Source organism: Carlito syrichta, unplaced genomic scaffold (genome assembly GCF_000164805.1).
Source record: "Carlito syrichta isolate Samal-C Ts95f unplaced genomic scaffold, Tarsius_syrichta-2.0.1 Scaffold288191, whole genome shotgun sequence".
In the NCBI taxonomy this organism is placed as follows: Eukaryota; Metazoa; Chordata; class Mammalia; order Primates; family Tarsiidae; genus Carlito; species Carlito syrichta.
In genome coordinates, this window is record NW_007232287.1 from 82,844 (window position 1) to 106,146 (window position 23,303).

Genomic DNA, 23,303 nt, shown 5'->3' on the forward strand with positions numbered 1-23,303 from the left:
AAAGGACCGACAATACTACATTATTAAATAGCCAAGAGGAAAAGAGTATATATATGTAATAAGAAGACATGTGGAATAATGTCCACAGGAAACCCTGGTTAATAGTAGCCAAAGACTGGAAACAAGACAAATGCTAACAGCAAGATAATTTATTGTATAATGGAATACTATACAATTTTTAAAACCGGTTGGCACATACAACAATTTGGACAAATCTCACCAATACTGAGTGAAAAAAATACTGGGCACAGTGGCTCAGCAATCCCAGCACTTTGGGAGGCTGAGGCAGGAGGAATGCTTGAGCCCAGGAGTTTGAGAGCAGCCTGGGCAACAAATGTGAGACCCCATCCCAACAAAAAAAATTATTTTAATTGGGCAAGTGTAGTTGCTTATGCCTGTAGTCACAGCTATGCTACTCAAGAGGCTGGGATGGAAGCTGGAGCCCAAAAGGTTGAGTCTGCAATAAGCCATGATTATGTCACTTCATTCCAGCCTAGGTAGCAGAGCAAGACCTTGTCTTTTAAAAAAAAAAATGAAGCCGGGTTCGGTGGCTCAGTCTGCAATCCTGCACCTTGGGAGGCTGAGGTGAGTGGATTGCCTGAGCCCACGGGTTCGAGATCCGCCTGGGCAACTTGGTGAGACCTCATCTCTACAATAATCAAAAAATTAGCAGGGTGTGGTAGCGCACTCCTGTAGTTCCAAGCTACTTGGAAGGCTAAGGTGGAAGGATCACCGGAGCCCAGCAGGTCGAGGCTGCAGTGGCCGGGAGCGGACACTGCACTCCAGTCTGGGCGACAGAGTGAGACTCCAACTCAAAAAAAAAGAGGAAAATAAAAGAAGAGAGTCAGGCACAATTGCTCATGCCTGTAATCCCAACACTTTGGAAGGTGGAAGTGAGAGGATTGCCTGAGCCCGAAGGTTCGAGACCAGTCTGACCAACATGGCGAGACCTCATCTCTAAAATAAATCAAAAAATTAGCCAGGCATAGTAGCATGCACCTGTAGTTCCAGCTACTTGGAAGGCTGAAATGGAAAGATTGCCCAAACCCAGTCAGTTGAGGTTGCAATGACCATGAGTGTGCCACTGCACCCCAGCCTGGGTGACAGTGGGACTCCGACTCAAAAAAAAAAGAAAGAAAGAAAGAAAGAAGCCAGACACGGTGGCTCACACCTGTAATCCCAGCACTCTGGGAAGCTGAGGAAAGAGGACTGCCTGAGCCAATGGGTTCAAGACCAGTCTGGGCAACGTGATGAAACCTTTTCTCCACATTAAATCAAAAAATTAGCTGGGTGTGATAGCACATGCCTGTGCTTCCAGCTACTTGAAAGGCTGAGGTGGAAGGCTTGCCTGAGCCCAGCCAGTCAAGGATGCAGCGGCCAAAAAGAAGAGAAGAAAAAGAAGAGTCAGGTCCATACAAGAAAAGTCATACAAGAATTTATCTAAGGATGACAGAAATCAGAATATGGTCTGGGAGAATGGATGGAGGGCAGGGGAAGCGACAGACCAAAAAGGGACAGAAATCTTGTTTTGCCAGGCATGGTGGCTCATGCCTGTAATCCCAGCACTCTGGGAGGCAGAAGCAAGAGGACTGCCTGAGCCTGCGGATTTGACACTGTAATAACAAAAGTATGTAACAAAAAAATGTTGTATTTTATTACATACATACAAATAATAATCTCATATTTTTTGTGCATACACTGAACAACTCTATGAGGTAGCTTGCATTATCAGCTACATGTTAGAGTAGAGGTCATGAAAGTAGTTCCAGGATACTTTTAGCAAATCTCAGAGCCAGGATCTTTAAAATATAACTACAAGAAAGACTGGGGAGTTAAAATTATGGAAACTATGCCACCAGAAAGTTCAATGATACAATTTATTTTAAAAAAGAATAAGGGCTGCCGGGCTCGGTGGCTCAGCCTGTAATCCCGCGCCTTTGGGAGGCTGAGGTGAGTGATTGCCTGAGCCCGCGGGTTCGAGATCCGCCTGGGCAGCGAGACCTCATCTCTACAATAAATCAAAAAATCAGCCGGGCGTGGTAGCGCGCACCTGTAATTCCGGCTACTTGGAAGGCTGAGGCAGAAAGATCGCCGGAGCCCAGCAGGTCGAGGCTGCGGTGGCTGGGAGCGGCCACTGCACTCCAGTCTGGGCGACAGAGTGAGACTCCAACTCAAAAAAAAAAAAAAAGAATAAGGGAAGGAAATAAAATCCAAATGGTTAAACATGTGAAAAGATGTTCAACCTCACTCATAATGAAAGTAAAGCAAATTAAAACATGTTGGTATATTTTTTACCTATTAGACTGGCAAAAATTCACAAGTTTGACAACCCCGTCTTAGAAGGCTTTGGAGAAGGCAGGCACTAATGCTGCTTCTGATGACATAAGCTCTAGGAAGAGCAATCAGTAATATTTACCAAAATGACCAATGCTTGTATCTTTCATCTACCCACTCATATCATTTTGGGGAATTTTTCCTACATACACAATTATACATGTTCAAGATTTATCACTATAGCACTATTTATAATAGCAAGACAAGAAGTAACCCAAGTGTCTCTACAAATCTGGCTAAACAAATTGCTAAAACCACATAATGGAATACCATAAAGCTGTCAAAAAGTAAGTGAAAATACTCCCTATGAACCTCTATGGAAAGATCCTAGTATAAAGTACATTCACATAGCAAAGTACTATAAAAAGTAAATAATGAGGAAAACTTGGTATAGGGTATATAAAAAAATCTAATCTGTTTATCTAAAACTGCTCTAAAATTAAAAGTTTATTAAAAAAAAATAAAGCCGGTCAGATAGTGTATCATTCATTTACCAGGTTTTGTGTTAAAAGGAAGAAATGGTGGCTTAGCCTGTAATCCCAGCACCTTGGGAGGCCAAGACGAGTGGACTGCCTGAGCGGATTGCCTGAGCCCGAGGGTCCGAGACTAGCCTGGGCAACTTGGTGAGCTCACCGTGAGCACTTCAGCCCAGGCAACAGACTGAGACTCCAACCCAAAAAAAAAAAAAAAAAAAGAAAGAAAGAGCCAAGCACGGTGGTTCATGCCTATAATCCCAGCACTTTGGGAGGCCAAGACGAGAGGACTGCCTGAGCCCAGAGGTTCGAGACCAGCCTGAGCAACTTGGCAAGACCCTGTCTCTACAATAAACTAAAAAATTAGCCAGGAGTGGTGGTGCATACCTATAGTTCCAGCTACTTGGAAGGCTGAGGCAAAAGGACTGCCTGAGTCCAGCAGGTAGTGGACTGGCAATAAGCATGCCACTGCACTCCAGCCTGGGAAACAGAATGAGATTACAACTCAAAAAAAACAAAAGAAAGAAATAAGAAAAACACTACATTATTTACTTGCCTGCAGTTACATAAAGAAATAGTAGATGAAGGCCGGGCTCCATGGCTCAGCCTGTATTCCCTGCACTTTGGGAGGCTGAGACGAGTGGATTTCCTGAGCCTGTGGGTTCGAGACCCACCCGAGCAACTTGGCCTCATCTCTACAATAAATCAAAAATTAGTCGGGCGTGGTAGCACGAACCTGTAGTTCCAGCTACTTGGAAGGCTGAGGCAGAAGGATTGCCGGAGCCCAGAATGACGAGGCTGCGGTGGCCAGGAGCATGCCACTGCACTTCAGTCCAGTCTGAGCAACAGACTGAGACTCCAACTCAAAAAAAAAAACAACAATAGAAGAATTCACAAGAAATGGATAACAGAAGTTTATACACTTGGGAAAAAGAGAAGATATGGAAACAGGAGGAGGAGCAACAATTCTCTATGTATGCCTTTTTTGGAGTCTCACTCTGTCGCCCAGGCTGGAGTGCAGTGGCACACTCACAGCCACCGCAGCCTCAACCTGCTGGGCTCAAGTGATTCTTCCATCTCAACCTTCCAAGTAGCTGGAACTATAGGCATGCACCACCATGCCTGGCTCATTTTTTTAAAATTTATTGTAGAGATGAGGTCTCACCAAGTTGCCAAGGCTGGTCTCGAACCTGTGAGCTCAGGCAATCCTCTCACCTCAGCCTCTCAAAGTGCTGGGATTATAGACTTGAGCCACCGTGCCCGGCCTATCAAAATTCTTAAAACACAAACTTTTAATCTCTGTGGTATATGTTTTCCATATTCAGAAATGAAAATATTTTATTTAATTTTTAATGAAGAGAAAATAGATGGAAAAATTTTTACAGAAACTTATCTTTATAAAGATTTCCCAGAATACATCTAATTTGACAATGATTTACAACAAAGTTCAGTAGTGTGACCTCAAAAATGAGTGAAAGAAATCAATTTCTTTTTTTTTAGATAATCAGTATTTTTTATTATGATATTGTGGGGTACAGTTAAGGGTTAGGTATACAAATATGCTTCGTTCAGGCACCCTTGTTGATAAGAGGTGTCTCCCCATCCCTGAAATCAATTTCTTAATATTCTACCATTTATTTTATATAAAGTCAATGTTGATCACTAATGAAAAGGCTGAAGCTTTTGACTGTGAAAAAACATTAGACCATACGGTGTTAACACCAACCAATATGACTTCAAGTCATTAGTCTGTCCCCACTAGCTATTTTCCTTTTTTATTTTTTGAGTTGGAGTCCCACTCTGTCTCCCAGACTGGAGGTGCAGTGGCACACTCACGGTCACTGCAGTCTGGAACTGCTGGGTTCAGGAGATCATTCCATGTCAGCCTTCCAAGTAGCTGGAACCACAGGCACAAGCCACCACACCCAGCTCCCACTAGCTATTTTCAAGACCCTAACCTAACAGCGACTCTTTTTGTTGTCCAAATAGAAAAAATTTAGATTAATGATCTTAACCTCCATCTACTTTTAAAATCCCGTGCATCTACAGAAATGTTAAAACAAATGGTTATTTTTTAAATATTTTAGAAAAGCAAAAATATGCCTATTAAGAAACATGTCAGCTTAACTTGAAGTTTAAAAAAAACATACCTTGAAAGGTTTGTCTCCACTGTGTGTCAGCATATGCCTCTGTAACCAACTTTGACTGGTTGATGGAGTGTTATATACTTTACAACCTTTCCATAAGCAAACAAATACCTGTTTAAAAAAAAGAGAGAGAGAGAACCATATTAGTTTTCATCACTTATCTCAACAAAGAGTTTGATTCCTGTAAGTTCAAAAGAACACACTGCAAGTCTTCAATTGACAAAAGTCATGTAATGTATGCTTATTACATTAAACATTCTAAATGTCCAAGTATAAGGCACAGTTTTAACCCTACCACCTTAAGGCTGCTGTTTACTCCTTCAATAAGAAAATGACACACCAGTCACAAGGTACTACTGAGAGAGAAATAGATTAAAAGTATATCCCTAATTAATTGGAATCATGAGTCATTATTTACATTTTTGTATTTACTACAAAGGAATATCTATTAGTTTTAAATATCAAGAAAATATAAAGGCATAAACAAACAAAATTAATAAAATGATCAATAACTTAATTAACAGACACTGATTTTTTTACTTCAAAGAATAAGAATTAAATTATTAGGCCAGACATGGTGGCTTACACCTGTAATCCCAGCACTTTGGGAGGCTGAGGCCAGTGGACGGCCTGAGCCTGGGGGTTTGAGACCCACCCGGGCAACTTGGAGAGACCTGTCTCTACAATAAATAAAAAATGAGCCAGGCATGGCAGCATACGCCTATAGTTCCAGATACTTGGAAAACTGAGGTGGAAGGATCACCAGAGCCAAGCAGGTCGAGGCTGCAGTGGCCAGGAGCATGCCACTGCACTCTAATCTGGGAGACAAAGTGAGACTCCAACTCAATAAATAAATAAATAAATAAAATAAGAGACTATATAAAACCCAAAAGTCTATAAACAAATCAGTCAGGACAATTTTTACTGAAAAACAAAACCTTTTTATGTTAAACAAGTCTGTCAAGTGAGGCAATACCACCATTTACAATTGACATGACTATCTAGACAGTATTACGGGACATTCTGATTCCAAACAGATTTGCTGGATTTTTTAGTTAAGTAGACGAAATCATAACATTTCTTCCTTCTTACTTAAAACTCCTGACCCTAACATTTATTTATATAAATTGATGTCTGAGGTTCCCAGAGCTAATAGTTACTTTTTAAAATATTTAACGGTCAGGTGTGGTGGTTCATGCCTCTTATCCCAGCACTCTGGGAGGCTGAGGAAGCAGGATTGCTTTGAGACAGGAGTCCAAGACCAGCCTAAGCAAAACAGCAAGATACTGTCTCTACCAAAAAATGCAAATAAAGTAAATCTAGAAGAAACAAAATTACAAGGCAATACTTATAGTCTATAGAAATTAACTAATTTCATTTGATAATCACATAGAGATAATCAGTGTTTCTATCAATTTCCTGGTTCAAGATTATTAAACTCAGTCTTAATTTTCAATCCAAGTAATAAAACAATAATCACAGACTGGTTTAAAGTTATCTCACAAGTCACACCACATAAATAAAAAATGCCTTAATGTTAGTATTTGGGACAATGTCATTCTTGTTATCAATTTCATTGTTTCTTCTTAATGCTCATGCCTATAATCCCAACACTTTGGGAGGCTGGGGCAAGAGGATTTCCTGAGCCCAGGGGTTCGAGACCAGCCTGGACAATTTGGCAAGACCTCATCTCTACAATCAATCAATCAATCAATAGCTGGGTATGGTGGCGTGCACCTGTAGTTCCAACTACTTGAAAGGCTAAGGCGAAAGAATTGCCTGAGCCGAGCAGGTCGAAGCTGCGGTAGCTGCAAGCCTGCCACTGCTCTCCAGTCTGGGAAACAGAATGAGACTTCCAACTCAAAAGAAAAAAAAATTTTTAAAGTCACTGCCTTGCTAAGCTATAATGTGGTCATATCCTCTTTGAGCTCTGTCCAGGCTATGTCTTCTTAAGTTTTGCTCCCCTCTCCTACTTTGGGGAGGTGAATCATCTCTTTCTCTCTCTCCCTAATTTACATTCTAAATAAACTATATTTTCTAATATAAAAAAAAAAAAAAAAGATTAGCCGGGCTCGGTGGCTCAGCCTGTAATCCCACAGCTTTGGGAGGCTGAGATGAGTGGATTGCCTGAGCCCGCAGGTTTGAGACCCGCCTGGGCAGCGAGACCTCATTTCTACAGTAAGTTAAAAAATCAGCCGGGCATGGTAGCGCATGCCTGTAATTCTGGCTACTTGGAAGGCTGAGGTGGAAGAATTGCCGGAGCCCAGCAGGTCGAGGCTGCGGTGGCTGGGAGCGGCCACTGCACTCCAGTCTGGGCAATTCAAAAAAAAAAAAAGAGTTTTAAGTGACACCTACTCTGCATTACTCTCAAATCAAAGAAAGGGTAAGATTTAATCCCTTCCAGATCAACAATGCCTCTACCTAATTATTACTCAACGACTAAGTCTGGAAGGAACAATAGCCTCTGACTTCTAATTCTTTTCCCCCAATGATCAAACATGACTGCAGGGGTAACAGCAAACCCTGAAAGTACATGAAATACAGCACTCTAATTAGCAAGTATAGTCTAGATGCTACGTGGAATAATGCCTAGTAACACTATTAAAGCAACACCTTCAGATTCAAAAAACTAAAAGCTTCACCCTAATAAATTTTACAGCAAATGAAATAAGTGCAAATAAACCTGTAGTCTACTATAGGCTAACTGTGTTTACCTATACTGGGGTGAAATATTTAAAGAACAATTCTGGGGGGAGAAAATAACACTAAACTTTCACAAAGATAGTTTTAATTAAAAAAAAATTAAAAACCGGCCCTAAATTCTATGTGAAGGACCCACAACAACAACAAAGAAAAGAAAACCACCTACAATACTGTTCAAAAGCAAAATTTCCTTTCCTACTCTGTATTAGAAAGAACTTCTGATAAAAGTAACCCGAAATCTGACAAAAGAGTCTTCTTCAGACATAAGACTTTGAATGCACGATATGTGAAAAATATTTTTATACTCTATTTCTAAAAATGTCCCCCATTGTAAAAGTTCATCCTGGCCGGGCACAGTGACGCATGCCTATAATCCCAGCACTTTGGGAGGCCAAGGTGAGAGGACTGCCTGAGCCCACAGGTTCAAGACCAGTCTGGGAAACTTGGTAAGACCTCATCTCAATAATAAATTTAAAAAAAAAAAAAAAAATTAGCTGGGCTTGATGGCACGTAGTCTAGGGGTTTGAGATCAGCCTGGGCAACTTGACGAGACCTCATCTCTACAATAAATCAAAAAATTAGCTGGGTGTGGTGGCATGCACCTTATAGTTCCAGTTACTTGGAAGGCTAAGGCGGAAAGATAGCCTGGTTCAGCAGGTCAAGGCTGTGGTGGCCGTGAGCGTGCACCACTACCCCCCAGTTGATCCTGAAAATCCAAACACTAAAGGGTTCAGTTCAATCCAAATTTGGAATATATTCAAGCATATAATTTGTCATGATTCTTCTAACCTACTTTAAAATGAACTACGGTCTGGCTATCTTAATTAGAATAGGAAACAGAGGTCCACAGTACTGTTTCTCATGATACAGAAACTTTTGTTTTTAACATTCTTTTTTTGAGTTGGAGTCTCATTCTGTCACCCAGGCTAGAGTGCAGTAGCACACTCACAGCCACCGCAACCTCGACCTGCTGGGCTCAGGTAATCCTTTCTGCCTCAGTTTTCCAAGTAGCTGGAACTACAGGCGCATGCCACCATGCCAAGCTAATTTTTTGATTTATTGTAGAGACGAGGTCTCGTCAAGTTGCCCAGGCTGATCTCAAACCCTTAGACTCAGGCAATCCTCTTGCCTCAGTCCACTAAAGTGGTGGGATTACAGGTGTGAGCCACCATGCTCAGCAGTATTTTTACTCTTAATAGATATGCAGTCTTGCTATGTTACTCAGGTCTCAAACTCCTTGGCTCAAACAATTCTATCGTCTCAGCCTCCAAAACTGCTGGGATTACAGGCATGGGCCAACATGACCAAAAAGACTTATGTCATATTAGATTGTACTAGACATAATAGAAATAGAAAATTTACTCGGTAAAGTGGTTTACTCCTGTAATCCCAGCTACTCAGGAAGCCTAGGCGGATAACTAAAGGGCAGGCATTACAGGCGAACCTAGGCAACATAGCGAGACCCCACTTTTAAAAAAATTTTTTTCTTTTTTCTTTTTTTTTGATTCGGAGTCTCTGTTGCCCCGACTGGAGTGCAGTGGCCACTCCCGGCCACCGCGGCCTCAACCTGCAGGGCTCTGGCGATCCTTCCGCTTCAGCCTTCCGAGTAGCCGGAATTACAGGCATGCGCTACCACGCCTGACTGATTTTTTTTTTTTGATTTGTTGCAGAGATGAGGTCTCGCTGCCCAGGCGGGTCTCAAACCTGTGGGCTCAGGCAATCCATTCACCTCAGCCTCCCAAAGGCGTGGGATTACAGGCTGAGCCACCGAGCCCGGCTAAAAAAATTTTTTTCAACTAAGCTAGACGTAGTGGTGCATACCTACAGTCTCAAGTACTCTGAAGGCTGAAGCAGAGTGATGACTTGAGCCTAACAGATTGAGGCTGTAGTGAGCTCTAATTGTGCCACTCTACTTCAGCCTCGGTGACATAAGATGCTACTCTAGAAAAATAACAATAGCCAGGTGCACTGGCTCAAATCTGTAATCCCAGTGTTTTCGGAGGCGGGGGCGAGAGGATTGCATGAGCTCAGGGGTTCAATATCAGCCTGAGCAACATGGCGAGACCTCATCTCTACAATAAATTAAAAAAAAAAAAAAAAAAAAAGGCCAGGCATGGTGGCACATGCCTGTGGTTCCAGCTACTTGGAAGGCTGAGGCAGAAGGATCACCTGAGCCCAGTAGGTCCAGCTACAGTGGCCATGAGCAAGCCACTGCACTCCAGCCTGGGCGATAGGGTGAGAGACCCTGACTCAAACCAAAAGAAAAAAAAAAGAAAAGAAAGAAAGAAAGAAAAATAACAATAAAATTTTAAAAGAAAGACCTAAATGAATAAAAGCTTTTTTAAAAAAATGACCTGAATTCTATCCAGCTCTTTTGCTTTGCAGCTATGTAATCCTGAAAGACTCACTTATAATCTAAGTCTCTATTTCCTTTATCAGAAATACTATGAGCACACATTTGATAACTCAAAAATGCTAAGAAAATATGATATATTCTCAGAATGACTGGTCAACAGAATAATTAGGTTTATATTAAACACTGAAGGTTCCCTCTTAAAAAAATTGTCATCAGATTTTTCTGCCAGACTGTCTAGAAAAATTGAAAAAGAAAAGAAACCACAAAGCCAAAGAAACTTCAGATTTATAATGGTCTAAATAAAAGATGTAGACATAACTTTTTCTGTAAACAAATGCAAAATCCACTGCAGAAGAGTTTACGTGACAAAACTTGATAGAAATCTAAGCATGGATAAAAAAATTCAAATCCCAGCACTTTGTGAGGCAAAGGAGAGAGAAATGTCTGAGCCCAAGGGTTTGAGACTAGCTTGGGCAACTTGGCAAGACCTTGTCTCTACAATAAATTAAAAAATTAGCACGGTGATACACACCTGTAGTTCCAGCTAATTGGAAGGCTAAGGCAGAAGAACTGTCTGAGCCCAGCAGGTCGAGGCTGTGGTGGTTGTAAGCATGCCACTGCACTTCAGCCTGGGCGACAGAGTGAAACTCTGACTCAAAACAAAAAAAAAAGAAAAAAAAGAAAAAAAGAAATTCAGACATTACCAGTAAATTAAAACCAGCCAACTATATTCTAAATGTAGAGCAGGTAAACAGTATAACCTGTATGTCAAAATAATATTCGACGCCAGGTAAGGTGATTTATATCTGTAATCCCAGCACTTTGGGAAGCAGAGGCAAGAGGACTGCCTGAGCCCATAGGTTTGAGCCCAGCCTGGGCAAATTGGCGAGACCTCATCTCTACAATAATTCAAAAAATTAGCCAGGTGTGGTGGTGCACGCCTGTGGTTCTAGCTACTTGGAAGGCTGAGGCAGAAGGATCCCTTGAGCCCAGCAGGTTGAGGATGTGGTGACCTGAACAACAGAGTGGGACTCCAACTCAAAAAAATAAAATAAAATAAAAAATAAAATTCTAATCAAACTGAGTAATTGATCCCACATGCACTAAAATAATACAGAAAGATTTTTATATAAAAAGTGCTACCTAAAGTCAGAAAGAAAAGTCAGGGACAGTGGTGCACACCCATAATAATAGCTGGGGGGGGTGGGGGGCGCTGAAGTAGGATTGCTTGAGCGGAGGAGTAAAAGACTGACCTGAGCAACATATTGAGACTTCATCCCATTTTTGTTTTTAAAGTAAAAAAGAAAAGGAAAGTCTGGAAAAGGTTAGATGAATGATTCCATGGTACCTTCAAGTTCTAATAATGTCTAAGGAAAAAAAACTCACTTCAATCTTTTATAAGATGCAAGATATAAACAGTAAGAGAAGCAAAAACAAAAAAGATTTTGATTCAATTATTTTGCTATTTCAAAAATGACAAATTTTGTGTCTTATTATTTTCAGTCACATTAAAAATACTAAAATGTTAAATTTCCTCTGTTAAAAGATATTTAATAAAACAAAGGATAAAAATATTTAATAAAACATTCAAACCTGGCCACGCATGGTGGCTCTTGTCTGTAATTCCAGGACTTTGGAAGGCCATGGTGGGGAGAATTGCTTGAGGTCAAACGTTCAAGACCAGCCTGGACAACACAGCAAGACTCCATCTCTCAAAGAAAATTTTTATGATGAACTGGGTGTGGTGGCCCACGCCTGCAGTCCCAGCTATTTAGGAGGCTGAGATGGGAGAACCCCTAGAGCCCAGAAACTCATTGCTGCAGTAAGCTATGATCACGGTACTATACTCCAGCCCACACAACAGAGGAAGAAACCCTGTCTCTTTTTTTTAAAACCTTTTTTTAATTAAGTTTAATTCAAATCATAATAATATTTCGTATTTATTACAAAAGATGTGACCAGCCAGGCACCATGGCTCAAGCCTGTAATCCCAGAACTTTGGGAGGCCAAGATGAAAGGATTACTTGAGCCCACAGGTTCAAGACCAGCCTGGGCAACTTGGCGACAACTCATCTCTATAACAGATCAAAAAACTAGCTGGGCGTGGTGGCACATGCTTTTAGTTCCAGCTACTTGGAAGACTAAGGCTGAAGGATCATCTGAGCCCAGCAGATCAAGGCTATGGTGGCCGTGAGTGTGCCACTGCACTCTAGCCTAGGTGTCAGAGTGAGACTCCAATTCAAAAAAATAAATAAATAAGTAAACTTAGCCAGGTGCCATGAACGGTGACTCAAGCCAGTAATCCCAGCACTTTGGGAGGTGGAGGTAAAAGGACTGCCTGAGCTCAGGAGTTCGAGGCCAGTCTCAGCAACATGGCAAGAACTCGTCTCTACAATAAAAAATAAAAAATAAATTAGCCAAGCATGGTGGCACTGCCTGTGGTTCCAGCTACTCGGAAGGCTGAGGCGGAAAGATCACCTGAGCCCAGCAGGTTGAGGCTACGGTGGCCGCGAATGTGCCACTGCACAGAGCAAGACTCCAAATCAAAAAAAAAAAGGAAACTTAAAATGACACACAAAATAAATCCTACATCAAGAATCCTCTACAAATGTCTTTCGAAAAATTGTTTTTAATGTGAGAAATAAAGAACACTAATAGATCTTATACCGAACCACTAAAATCCTACAAGATAAAGTCCTTCACCTACCAAGACTTCGATACATATATATTTTTAAAACACTAGGATTTGAAATTTGATTAGCAAGATAGCTCAGGGTATCGTCTTTGAAAACTAGTCATGCACAGAAGTATATATATTTATAGTTAACACCAGGAAAACTGATTATTTTTCTATTTAAAGTCAAAGAAGGCCGGGTTTGGTGGCTCAGCCTGTAATCCCAGCGCTTTGGAAGGCCGAGGTGAGTGGATTGCCTGTGCTCGCGGGTTCGAGACCCATCCGGGCAACTTCATCTCTACAATAAATCAAAAATTAGCCGGGCGAGGTAGCGCACGCCTGTAGTTCCAGCAACTTGGAAGGCTGAGGCAGAAGGATCGGCAGAGCCCAGCAGATCGAGGCTGCAGTGGTCGGGAGCAGCCACTGCACTCCAGTCTGGGTGACCAAGTTAGACTCCAACTCAAAAAAAAAAAAAAAAAGTCAAAAGAAAGCACTCTCAAGATGTTTTTCTAAAAAAGAATATTCATAATTTGTTGTTTATCAGGTCAGTTTAACAGGTCAGGCTTACATTCTTAATCACAGCAATTTGGGAGGTCAAGGATCACTTGAGCCCAGGAGTTCAAGACTAGCTTCAGCAACAGAAAAAAACCTCCTCTTTATAACAAATAAAAAAATTAACTAGGCATAGTGGCACACACCTGTAGTTCCAGCTATTGAAGAGGCTGAGGCAGGGGGATTGCCTGAGCCCAGGAGGTCGAAGCTGTGGTGAGCTGTGATCATGCCACTGTATTACAGTCTGGGCAAGAGTGAGATCCTGACTCAAAATAAATAAATAAATTGGCGCCTAAGTGATTTATTTCATTTTGATGTAGAAAGATGTGACCAGGCTGGGCTCCGTGGCTCAGCCTGTAATCCCAGCACTTTGGGAGGCCAAGGTGAGTAGATTGCCTGAACCTGCGAGTTCGAGACCCACCCGGGCAACTTGGTGAGACCTCATGTCTACAATAAATCAAAAAAAATCAGCCAGGTGTGGTAGTGTGAGCCTGTAGTTCTGTCTACTCAGAAGGCGGAGGAGGAAGAATCGCCGGAGCCCAGGGGTTCGAGGTTGCGGTAGCCGGGACCGTGCCACTGCACTCCAGTCTGGGTGACGAAGTGAGATTCCAACTCAAAATTAAAAAGTAAAAAAAAAAAAAAAAAAAAGATGTGACCAACCACTTTTGTTATGTGAAAATATCTGGGAGGCCGGGCTCGGTGGCTCAGCCTGTAATCCCACGTCTTTGGGAGGCTGAGGTGAGTGGATTGCCTCCAACTCAAAAAAATAAATAAATAAATAAATAACTTAAAGGGGGTTGAGGGGGTTTCTATGTTGTTAAATAATGCTTCTGTTTTTCTCATGATGATTATAATGGAGTGAGAAAAAGAACAGGAACTTAATATAGTATTTAGATCTTGGTAATTTACTGCTCCACTCATCTTTCAATAATTAGAAGCATAAAATCTTCTTGGGTTATCACCTGTTTCTGCTCCATAACAGTTTAATACTCGGGGGTAGAGAGAAAAAATAATACACCTAAAAAAAATTAGATCATCAATATCATCAATATCACATGTTTTCTGCTTATATCAGGTACGCAGAATAGTCAAATTCACAGAGACAGAAAGTCGAACTGTGGTTACCAGGAGCTGGTATAAGGAAATTATGAGGCTTTTTTTTTTTCAGTTGGAGTCTCATTCTGTCGCCCAGACTGGAGCACAGTGGCCGCTTCCGGCCACTGCAGCCTTGACCGCTGGGCTCCAGCGATCCTTCCGCCTCAGTCATCCGAGTAGCCGGAATTACAGGCATGCGCTACCACACCCGGCTGATTTTTTGATTTATTGTAGAGATGAGGTCTCGCTGCCCAGGCGGGTCTCGAACCCGTGGACTCAGGCAATCCACTCACCTCAGCCTCCCAAAGGCGCGGGATTACAGGCTGAGCCACCGAGCCCGGCTATGAGAGTTTATTTAATGGACACGAATTTTAACTTAGAATGATGAAAAAGTTCTAGAGATGGATAGTAATGATGATCAAACAATAATATAAATGAACTTAATGCTACTGATCTGTACACTCACAAATGGTTAAAATGTTTTGTTTTGTTTTTTGAGTTGGAGTCTCACTCTGTCACCCAGACTGGAGTGCAGTGGGACGCTCCCGGCCACCGCAGCCTCGACCTGCTAGGCTCCGGTGATCCTTCCGCATCAGCCTTCCCAGTCGCTGGAACTACAGGTTACACGATACCACGCCCAGCTAACTTTTTTGATTTATTGTAGAGAGGAGATCTCACCAAGTTGCTCAGTCGGGTCTTGAACCCGTGAGTTCAGGCAATTCACTCACCTCGGCCTCCGAAGGCACGGGATTACAGGCTGAGCCACCAAGCCTGGCCTAAAATGTATTTTTATTACCTTCATTCAAAAAGGCCATTAAAAAAAAAACCTGGCTGGGCTTAGTGGCCTAGCCTGTAATCCCAGCACTTTGGGAGGCCGAGGCGAGAGGATTGCCTGAGTCCGCAGGTTTGAGACCCGCCTGGGGAACTTGGCGAGACCTTGTCTCTACAATAAATCTCAAAAAAATAAAATAGTCCAACGTTCCAATCCACAACTACTCAAAAAAACATCAACTTTAACATTAAAGCACAAAATCAGATCAAGAGTCTTCTTGTCTTTTATAGCTATACTAAGTTTTCAAATTCTCATTCATATTTTAGTATTCAGAACACACAAAAATGAGATGAATTTTTTACATTCTTTGATCCTTTAAATTTATAGTTTAGCAAATGCCCTCCAACAATCAGGACTCCTTTCTTTGGTCAAAATATTATTCATCTTAAAATCAGCAATATTACTGATAATAAAATAACATGAATGGTCAAGAAATAACATGAGATTTTTATCTCAATGAGATTATACTAGGGTAGAAATACCAAGATTTCACACTTGTTCTGTAATACCAATAAGGTACATATAGCTGCAGTGATTACATGGTATATTTAGTTTAGAAAGTTCAGTCTGTAACTGCATTTTTCTATAAATCTGCAAAAAGCTGAAAACATTCTCATAAGACTATATGCCAACTCAATCTGTAGGATTCCAAGACTTAAAAATGTGAAATTCTCCCTCTCCCACATCTAGTAGGAGAGTCCAGCAATCTTCTACATAGCTCATGATTCTACATATAGTTGCTAAATCAAGTGACAAAGAAGCATTATGCCATGGCTCAAAAGCGATACATACACACCAAGTGACATCAAGCACTGGCTCACAAAAGGCAGATCTATAAAAGCCAGAAAACCAACTTACTAAGATAGTTCACACCAAATATCTGACATATATGGAGGAGGGAGGAGGAGGGGGAGAGGAATGGGAAAGGGGAACAGACTAACCACTGAGCTGGGTTTTATATTGAAAATACAATATGACAGACAGTTCATTAGTAGATCATACGGAAGTATAATATTTTATTGGTTACCTAAACATCATATATATTAAATATAACAAGAAGACAAATGTACAAATATTTACTTATCAAGTTCAAGTAATCAAAAGATTGCTGCTGGGGGCGGCAGCTCATGCCTGTAATCCCAGCACTTTGGGAGGCAGAGGCAAGAGGACTGCCTAAGTCCAGGGGCTCAAGACCAGCCTGGCGAAGTTGGTGAGACCTCATCTCTACAATTAAAAGAAAAAAAAAAATTAGCCGGGCTCAGTGGCTTAGCCTGTAATCCCAGCACTTTGGGAAGCTGAGGTGAGAGGACTGCCTGAGCCCGCGGGTTCGAGACCCGCCTGGGCAACTTGGCGAGACCTCATCTCTACAATAAATCAAAAAATTAGCTGGGTGTGGTACCACGCGCCTGTAGTTCCAGCTACTTGGAAGGCTGAGGCAGAAGGATCGCCGGAGCCCAGCAGGTCGAGGCTGCGGTGGCTGGGAACAGCCACTGCACTCCAGTCTGGGCAACAGAGTGAGACTCCAACTCAAGAAAAAAAAAAAAAAAACACAAGAAAAAAAATTAGCCTGGCATGGTGGCGTATGCCTGTGGTCCCAGCTACTTGGAAGACTGAGGTGGAAGGATCACCTGAGCCCAGCAAGTCGAGGTTGTAGTGGCGGTGAATGTGCCACTGCACTCTAGATTGGGCGACAGTGAGACTCCAGCTCAAAAAAAAAAAGATTGCTGACATAATATATTGTGTCAGTGATATTTCTTAAAAGAAATAAAGCATGAGGCGGCCCCCGCACACGGCAAAAAAAAAAAGAAAAAGAAAAAAGAAATAAAGCACCACTGGTTAAAATGTTAGAAATGTTTACTTGGCTGCATGCCTTAAAAAGAAAATCAAAGCCGGGCTCGGTGGCTCAGCCTGTAATCCCTCGCTTGGGGAGGCTGAGATGAGTGGATTGCCTATGCCTGCGGGTTTGAGACCCGCCTGGGCAACTTGGCAGGACCTCATCTCTACAATAAATAAAAAATTAGCCGGGCATGGTAGCGCACGCCTGTGGTTCCAGCTACTTGGAAGGCTGAGGCGGAAGGATCGCCGGAGCCCAGCAGGTCGAGGCTGTGGTGACCGGGAGTGGCCACTGCACTCCAGTCTGGGCAACAGAGTGAGACTCCAACAAAAAAAAAAAAAGAAAAAAAAAGAAAAGAAAGAAAATCAATACTATGATCTAAATATCAACAGAGCCTTGGAAACAGTGGCCCACTCACTTAAACCATAGTGATTTTAACCTGTTTAGTATGTGTTCCTCAAGTGATGGCAGACTGAAAGGAGATGTGTGGCTTAATAAATTACCTGTATTTACAGTTACCTGTACTATGTCTGGAAAACAGACTAAGTGTGATAACTATTCAAGACAAACCTAGGTAAAGCTGAAAAAATGTGTAAATTAATATTTTGGTCCACTACTTTGGCTCACCTAATTTGCTTAGCTCTTTATTCACTATCCAATAAAAGTTACATGAACTGACACAATTAAATGTATTCCTGAAAGGATATAGGTCAATACTGACGAATCAGAACTTTCTATCTAAATCAGCTCTGACAAGAACTGGGAAAGGTGATCAATTCTCACTCACAGATAATGAGTTAAGGTTGTCATTTAATAAGTGCATATACTAATCCTGATACCAATAGTCTCTCCAGTCAATTTAAGGATCAGGAATAATTTAGGACCCTCTAACAAGGGAAACTGAGGACAGTGCCAATTCTCAATGTTCTCAAAACAGTAGAACCTTGGAATATATTGTATTCATTTATAATATGCTCACTCTATTTTTTAAAGTCTAATTTATTCAAAAGGACCTATCTAAGAGCAAACAAAAATCCAACACATAATATCCTCTATTTTCATTTGACTCTATCAAGCACATAAGAATTAGTAAAAGGAAATCATTTGAAAAAATAGTCTGCGCAAAAATAATCCCAAATTACTTTCAGAAAAAAAGTCTAACTAGTAATTATAAATTAAGAGAACTAAGAAAAAAAGGAGTGATAAAAGAAATGACAAAACCAACCCCTCCTCGCTGACCATCTACATGAATGGAACGGATGTGATCTGCCAGATCTGGGCTAGAGTTGAAGCAAGCCTGGCACTGGTCCCAACAACAATTATAGGCAATATTTTTGCTTGAAGAAGTAGTGCTTCCTTGTCCATTCATCATAGCTGGAGTTGAACGCCCACTGGAAATTGTGCTGTCTACATCCATTATAGTACTGCTTATGCTACAAAAGAAGAAAAAAGGCTGTGTTATTCCTAGAAATTCACTAACATGAATATGATCTATAAATATTTAATTAAGATTACCACTTGACATTCTACTCCATATGAACAAAGCATACAGTAACTATATTCTCCATTAGAAAACAACAATACTTTGAAATTAATTAGCTAGCAATAAAGTACTAATCAAGGCAGAAACATGATTGTGCCTCAAAACCAGATATGGGATAATTTAAGCAACTTGCGGCAGACATGAACTCCCTAATGTTATACTCTAAGAAAAATTCCACACACACAGCTTATCACATCTCATCCTTTGCATAGTTCTTTACAGTTCCACAATCACTTGTTGACCTGGTATCTTTTCTTCTATTCACTAATCTGAGATTATAACTGCTTTTATGTCAAAAAAAAGTTGGGTAATTTTGCAGTATTTCCCTTCAAAATCAAAACGCAAAAGAAATTAGCCAGGCGTAGTAGCGCGCGCCTGTAGTTGCAGCTACTTGGAAGACTTAGGCGGAAGGATCACCGGCGCCCAGCAGGTCAAGGCTGCAGCGGCCAGGAGCAGCCACTGCACTCCAGTCTGGGCGACAGAGTGAGACTCCAACTGAAAAAAAATAAATCACAAAAGAGAGAAAATGACAATTAATCTCTGATATTACCAAAGTCCAAATAAAAAGTTATTTTCTTGGCCCTCAAATTTTATTTAACTAATCTCTAGCCACCAGAAAAACCCAATCAATCTCTTTCATTTTATTTACTAAACACAGTAGAATACACCAGTATTTTTTTTTCTTTTTAGTTGGAGGCTTACTCCATTGCCCAGGCTTGAGTGCAGCAGCACGTTCACAGCCACCTCAGCATCGACATGCCAGGCTCCAACAATTCTTCCACGTCAGCCTTCCAAGTAACCTTCCAAGTAGCCAGAACTACAGACGCATGCTACCACACCTGGCTAATTTTTTTTTTTTTCAAATCTACTGTAGAGATGAGGTCTCACCAAGTTGCCTGGGCTGGTCTCGAACCCTCAGGCTGGGGCAATCCACTTGCCTCAGCCTCCCAAAATGCTGCGTTTTCTGGGTGAGTCACTGTGCCTGGCCTGTAATTATTTTATTTACCAAAAAAAGTACATATAGTAGCCAGGTACAGTGGCTCACACCTGTAATCCCAGCACTTTGGAAGGCCAAGACTGGATTGTTTCACCTCAGGAGTTCAAGACCAGCCTGAGCAACATAGCAAGACCAAAAAAAAAGAAAAGAAAAAATCAGCCACTGCCTTACTAGACTCTGTTGTTGCCATGCTTCATGGCTTTAGTCCCCTCCCCCTCACCTTGGGAAGGTGAATCTTCTCTTTCTTTCTTTCTCTCTCTCTCTCAGGCTTACTTTTAAATAATATTTTTAAATCTAAATAAAAAATCAAAAAATTAGCCAGGCATGGTGGTATGGACCCAGCTACTCAAGAGGCTGAAGCAGAAGGACTGCCTGAGCCCATGAGGAGGAAGCTACAGTAAACCATGACCATGCTATTACACTCCTGCCTGGGAGACAGAGTGAGAGCCCGACCCCAGAGTGAAACCCTGACCACCACCTTCCCCAAAACAGTACCTATTATTAGCCGTCAGAATGCTCAAAATTTCACATCTTAATTAAACATACCACAATTTTGCCTTCATTTCAAAAGCAATTCACTTTAGCCTGGCACAGTGTCTCATGCCAGTAATTCCAGCAGTTTTGGGAGGAGGAGGCAAGAGGTTGCCTAAGACCAGGGGTTCGAGATCAATCTGGACAACTTGGCAAAACCTCGTCTCTACAATAAATCAAAAAACCAGTCGGGCATGGTGGCATGTGCCTGTAGTTCCAGCTACTTGGGAGGCTAAGCGGAAGGATCACCTGAGCCCAGGAGGTTGAGGCTGCAGTGGCCTTGAGTGTGCCACTGCACTCCAGCCCGGGCAGCAGAGTGAGACTTCTACTCAAAAAAAAACCAATTCAGTTTTATATTTAAGTGAAAATCTTTTAATTAATTATCTTCCCAGTTGATAAGCTACATGGAAGTCGTTTCAATCAGAAGAGTCAACAGGAGAAATGTTTTCAAATTAAATCTATGAAAAGCTGTGTACCCACTTGCAATTTAAGAAATACCAAAAATTGTGAAAATTATATTAATTTTTAAGGGGTATGCTTCCCTCCCCCAAGTTTTCATTATGTAATATTTCAAACACACAGAGTATATCTAAAACTGAATGCAATCAATATTTTGGCTTATTTGCTATCTGTAATGTTTTTCTAAATCATTTAAAAGTTGAAGACAGCTGGGCTCAGTGGCTCAGCCTATAATCCTGCGCCTTGGGAGGCTGAGGTGAGTGGACTGTCTGAGCCTGCAGGTTCGAGACCCGCCTTAGCAGGCGAGTCCTCATCTCTATAATAAATCAAAAAAATCAGCCTGGCGTGGTAGCGCACGCCTGTAGTTCCAGCTACTGGGAAGTCTGAGGTGGAAGGATCGCCGGAGCCCAGTCTGGGCAACAGAGTGAGACTCCAATTCAAAAAAAAATAAAAAATTAAAAAATAAAACATACTCCCTAAAAAAAAGAACATTAACCTTCATACCAATGCAATCATATTTGTTCATACCTAAGAAAATTAACAACATGAATTCTGTTCGTTTATTAAGTCTTGTAATGATTTGTGCATAACATCAAATGTAATAACCATTTTTAAAAGGAAAAATGTTTTTGTTTTTTATTTTCTTACTGAATTGGGGTCTCTCTCTGTCGCCCAGGCTGTAATACAGCTGCATGAACAACTCAATGCAGCCTCACTCTCCTGGGCTCAGAAAATCCTGAGTAACTGGAACTAGAGAAGCATACCACCACACCTGATTGATTTTTTGTACTTTTTGTAGAGACAGGATCTCGTTGCTATGTTGCCCACATTGGTCTCCAAATCCTGGGCTCAAGCAATCCTCCCACCTCGGACTCCCAAAGCACTGGGATTACAGGCACAAGCTACCACATCTGATGAAAAAAGGTTTTTGTAGGATGCTTCAGATATCAAAAATGTCTCAGACTTCCCTTTAAAGGATATTCTAAAATTTAAGGTCACCCAGATAACGACCTATACATACACAGTCAATATAGATTCTAAATTTCAACTCTAAATCTTCATTCTAAAACTTTGTAATCTCTATAAAACTCACAGATGTGAATGAGGTCTTGAATATCTGAATGTTCATATATTATTTGTTGCAGGACTAAACTGTGGGGTATGGTAGGTTCCCTATACAGAAATACAAATATTTTATTTAAGACCTAGAAATTTCAAGTTCCATAAGACCCTTAACCCTGAAACGATTGTCTATTTTCCTTACCAATTGGTTTTATAATTTTTTTTTTTAAGTTGGAGACTCTCTGTCACCCAGACAGAAGAGCAGTGGCACACTCACAGTCACCACAGCCTCAACCTGCTGAGCTCAGGCAATCCTTCAGCCTCAGCCTTCCAAGTAGCCGGAACCACAGGCATACGCCCGTCTAATTTTTCTTGATTTATTGTAGAGATGAGCTCTCACCAAGTTGCCCAAGCTGGTTTCGAACCTATAAGCTCAGGCAATACTCTCACCTCAGTCTCCCAAAGTACTGAGATTATAGGCATGAACCACCATACCTGGCCTCGCTTTATAACTTTTTTTTTTTTTAGTTGGAGTCTCACTCTGTCGCCCAGACTGGAGTGCAGTGGCCACTCCCGGCCACTGCAACTCAACCTGCTGGGCTCCTGCAATCCCTCTGCCTCAGCCTTCCAAGCAGCTGGAACTACAGGCGCACGCTACCACGTCCAGCTAGTTTTTTGATTTATTGTAGAGATGAGGTCTCGCTGCCCAGGCGGGTCTCGAACCCGTGGGCTCAGGAAATCCTCTCACCTCAGCCTCCCAAAGGCACGGGATTACAGGCTGAGTCACCGAGCCTGGCTCGCTTTATATCTTTTAAAGCATTTAAGTGTAAGACACATACTTATATAAACCATACTAATTTAACATCAAAGGCAAATGTTAATAATTTTAAGTGAACAGCCAATCATATCCAATTTATAAACAATCTCAGGAAAAGTAATAAGACTCAATAAACTATTGGTACAATAGTCAAGATATAGTTAAGTGAAACCCACACAACATCTGCATACATCAAACAGGGGAGGGAGACAGCTATTGCTATCCTCTAAGGACATGACTTCTTTGGAAAGATAAACAAAGCCCTGTAGATGTTTGCAAGGGCAGGGGGTAGGGGGAAGGATGAGAGAAACATGTATCTTTCACTGTATAAACCCTTTTATATCATTGGAGCTATGTACCTGTACCTAAAAAAATTCAAAATTAGCTGAAAACAAAACAAATTTTTTAACTGGATAAAGTAAAATAAGATCAAGATGATTCATATACTTATGAAACATCCAATTATCATTACAGAATCTCTCTACAAGTTCTTAATGCACTTTTACTTATTACCTTTACCACAGGAGGGGACCTTCTTTAAAAAGTCCAAAAATATTCGTGGACACTGAGCATCGTTTATTCAATCCATGTGTCATATCATACACTTGAAACAGTACTTCACACCTCCTCATAAAAAGATAGTGTAAGCTGGGCTTGGTGGCTCAGCCTGTAATCCCGCGCCTTTGGGAGGCTGAGGTGAGTGGACTGCCTGAGCCTGTGGGTTCGAGATCCGCCTGGGCAGGCGAGACCTCCTCTCTACAATAAATCAAAACATCAGCCGGGCGTGGTAGAGCGCGCCTGTAATTCCGGCTACTCGGAAGGCTGAGGCGGAAGGATCGCCGGAGCCCAGCGGGTCGAGGCTGTGGTGGCCGGGAGCGGCCACTGCACTCCAGT

General features: G+C 41.6%; 1 protein-coding gene across 2 annotated transcripts in view; it reads right to left on the reverse strand.

Annotated features, from left to right (window-relative positions):
* The window catches only part of AEBP2 (AE binding protein 2), an 81,064-nt gene that overhangs the window by 35,326 nt on the left and 22,435 nt on the right, over positions 1-23,303 (reverse strand). For both annotated transcript variants that reach the window (XM_021710154.1, XM_021710153.1), the window contains exons 2-3: positions 18,226-18,433; positions 4,958-5,065 (exon numbers count right to left, since the gene is read on the reverse strand). In XM_021710154.1, coding sequence (XP_021565829.1) covers positions 4,958-5,065; positions 18,226-18,433 — 316 coding nt within the window. The remainder of the gene's footprint in view (positions 1-4,957; positions 5,066-18,225; positions 18,434-23,303) is intronic.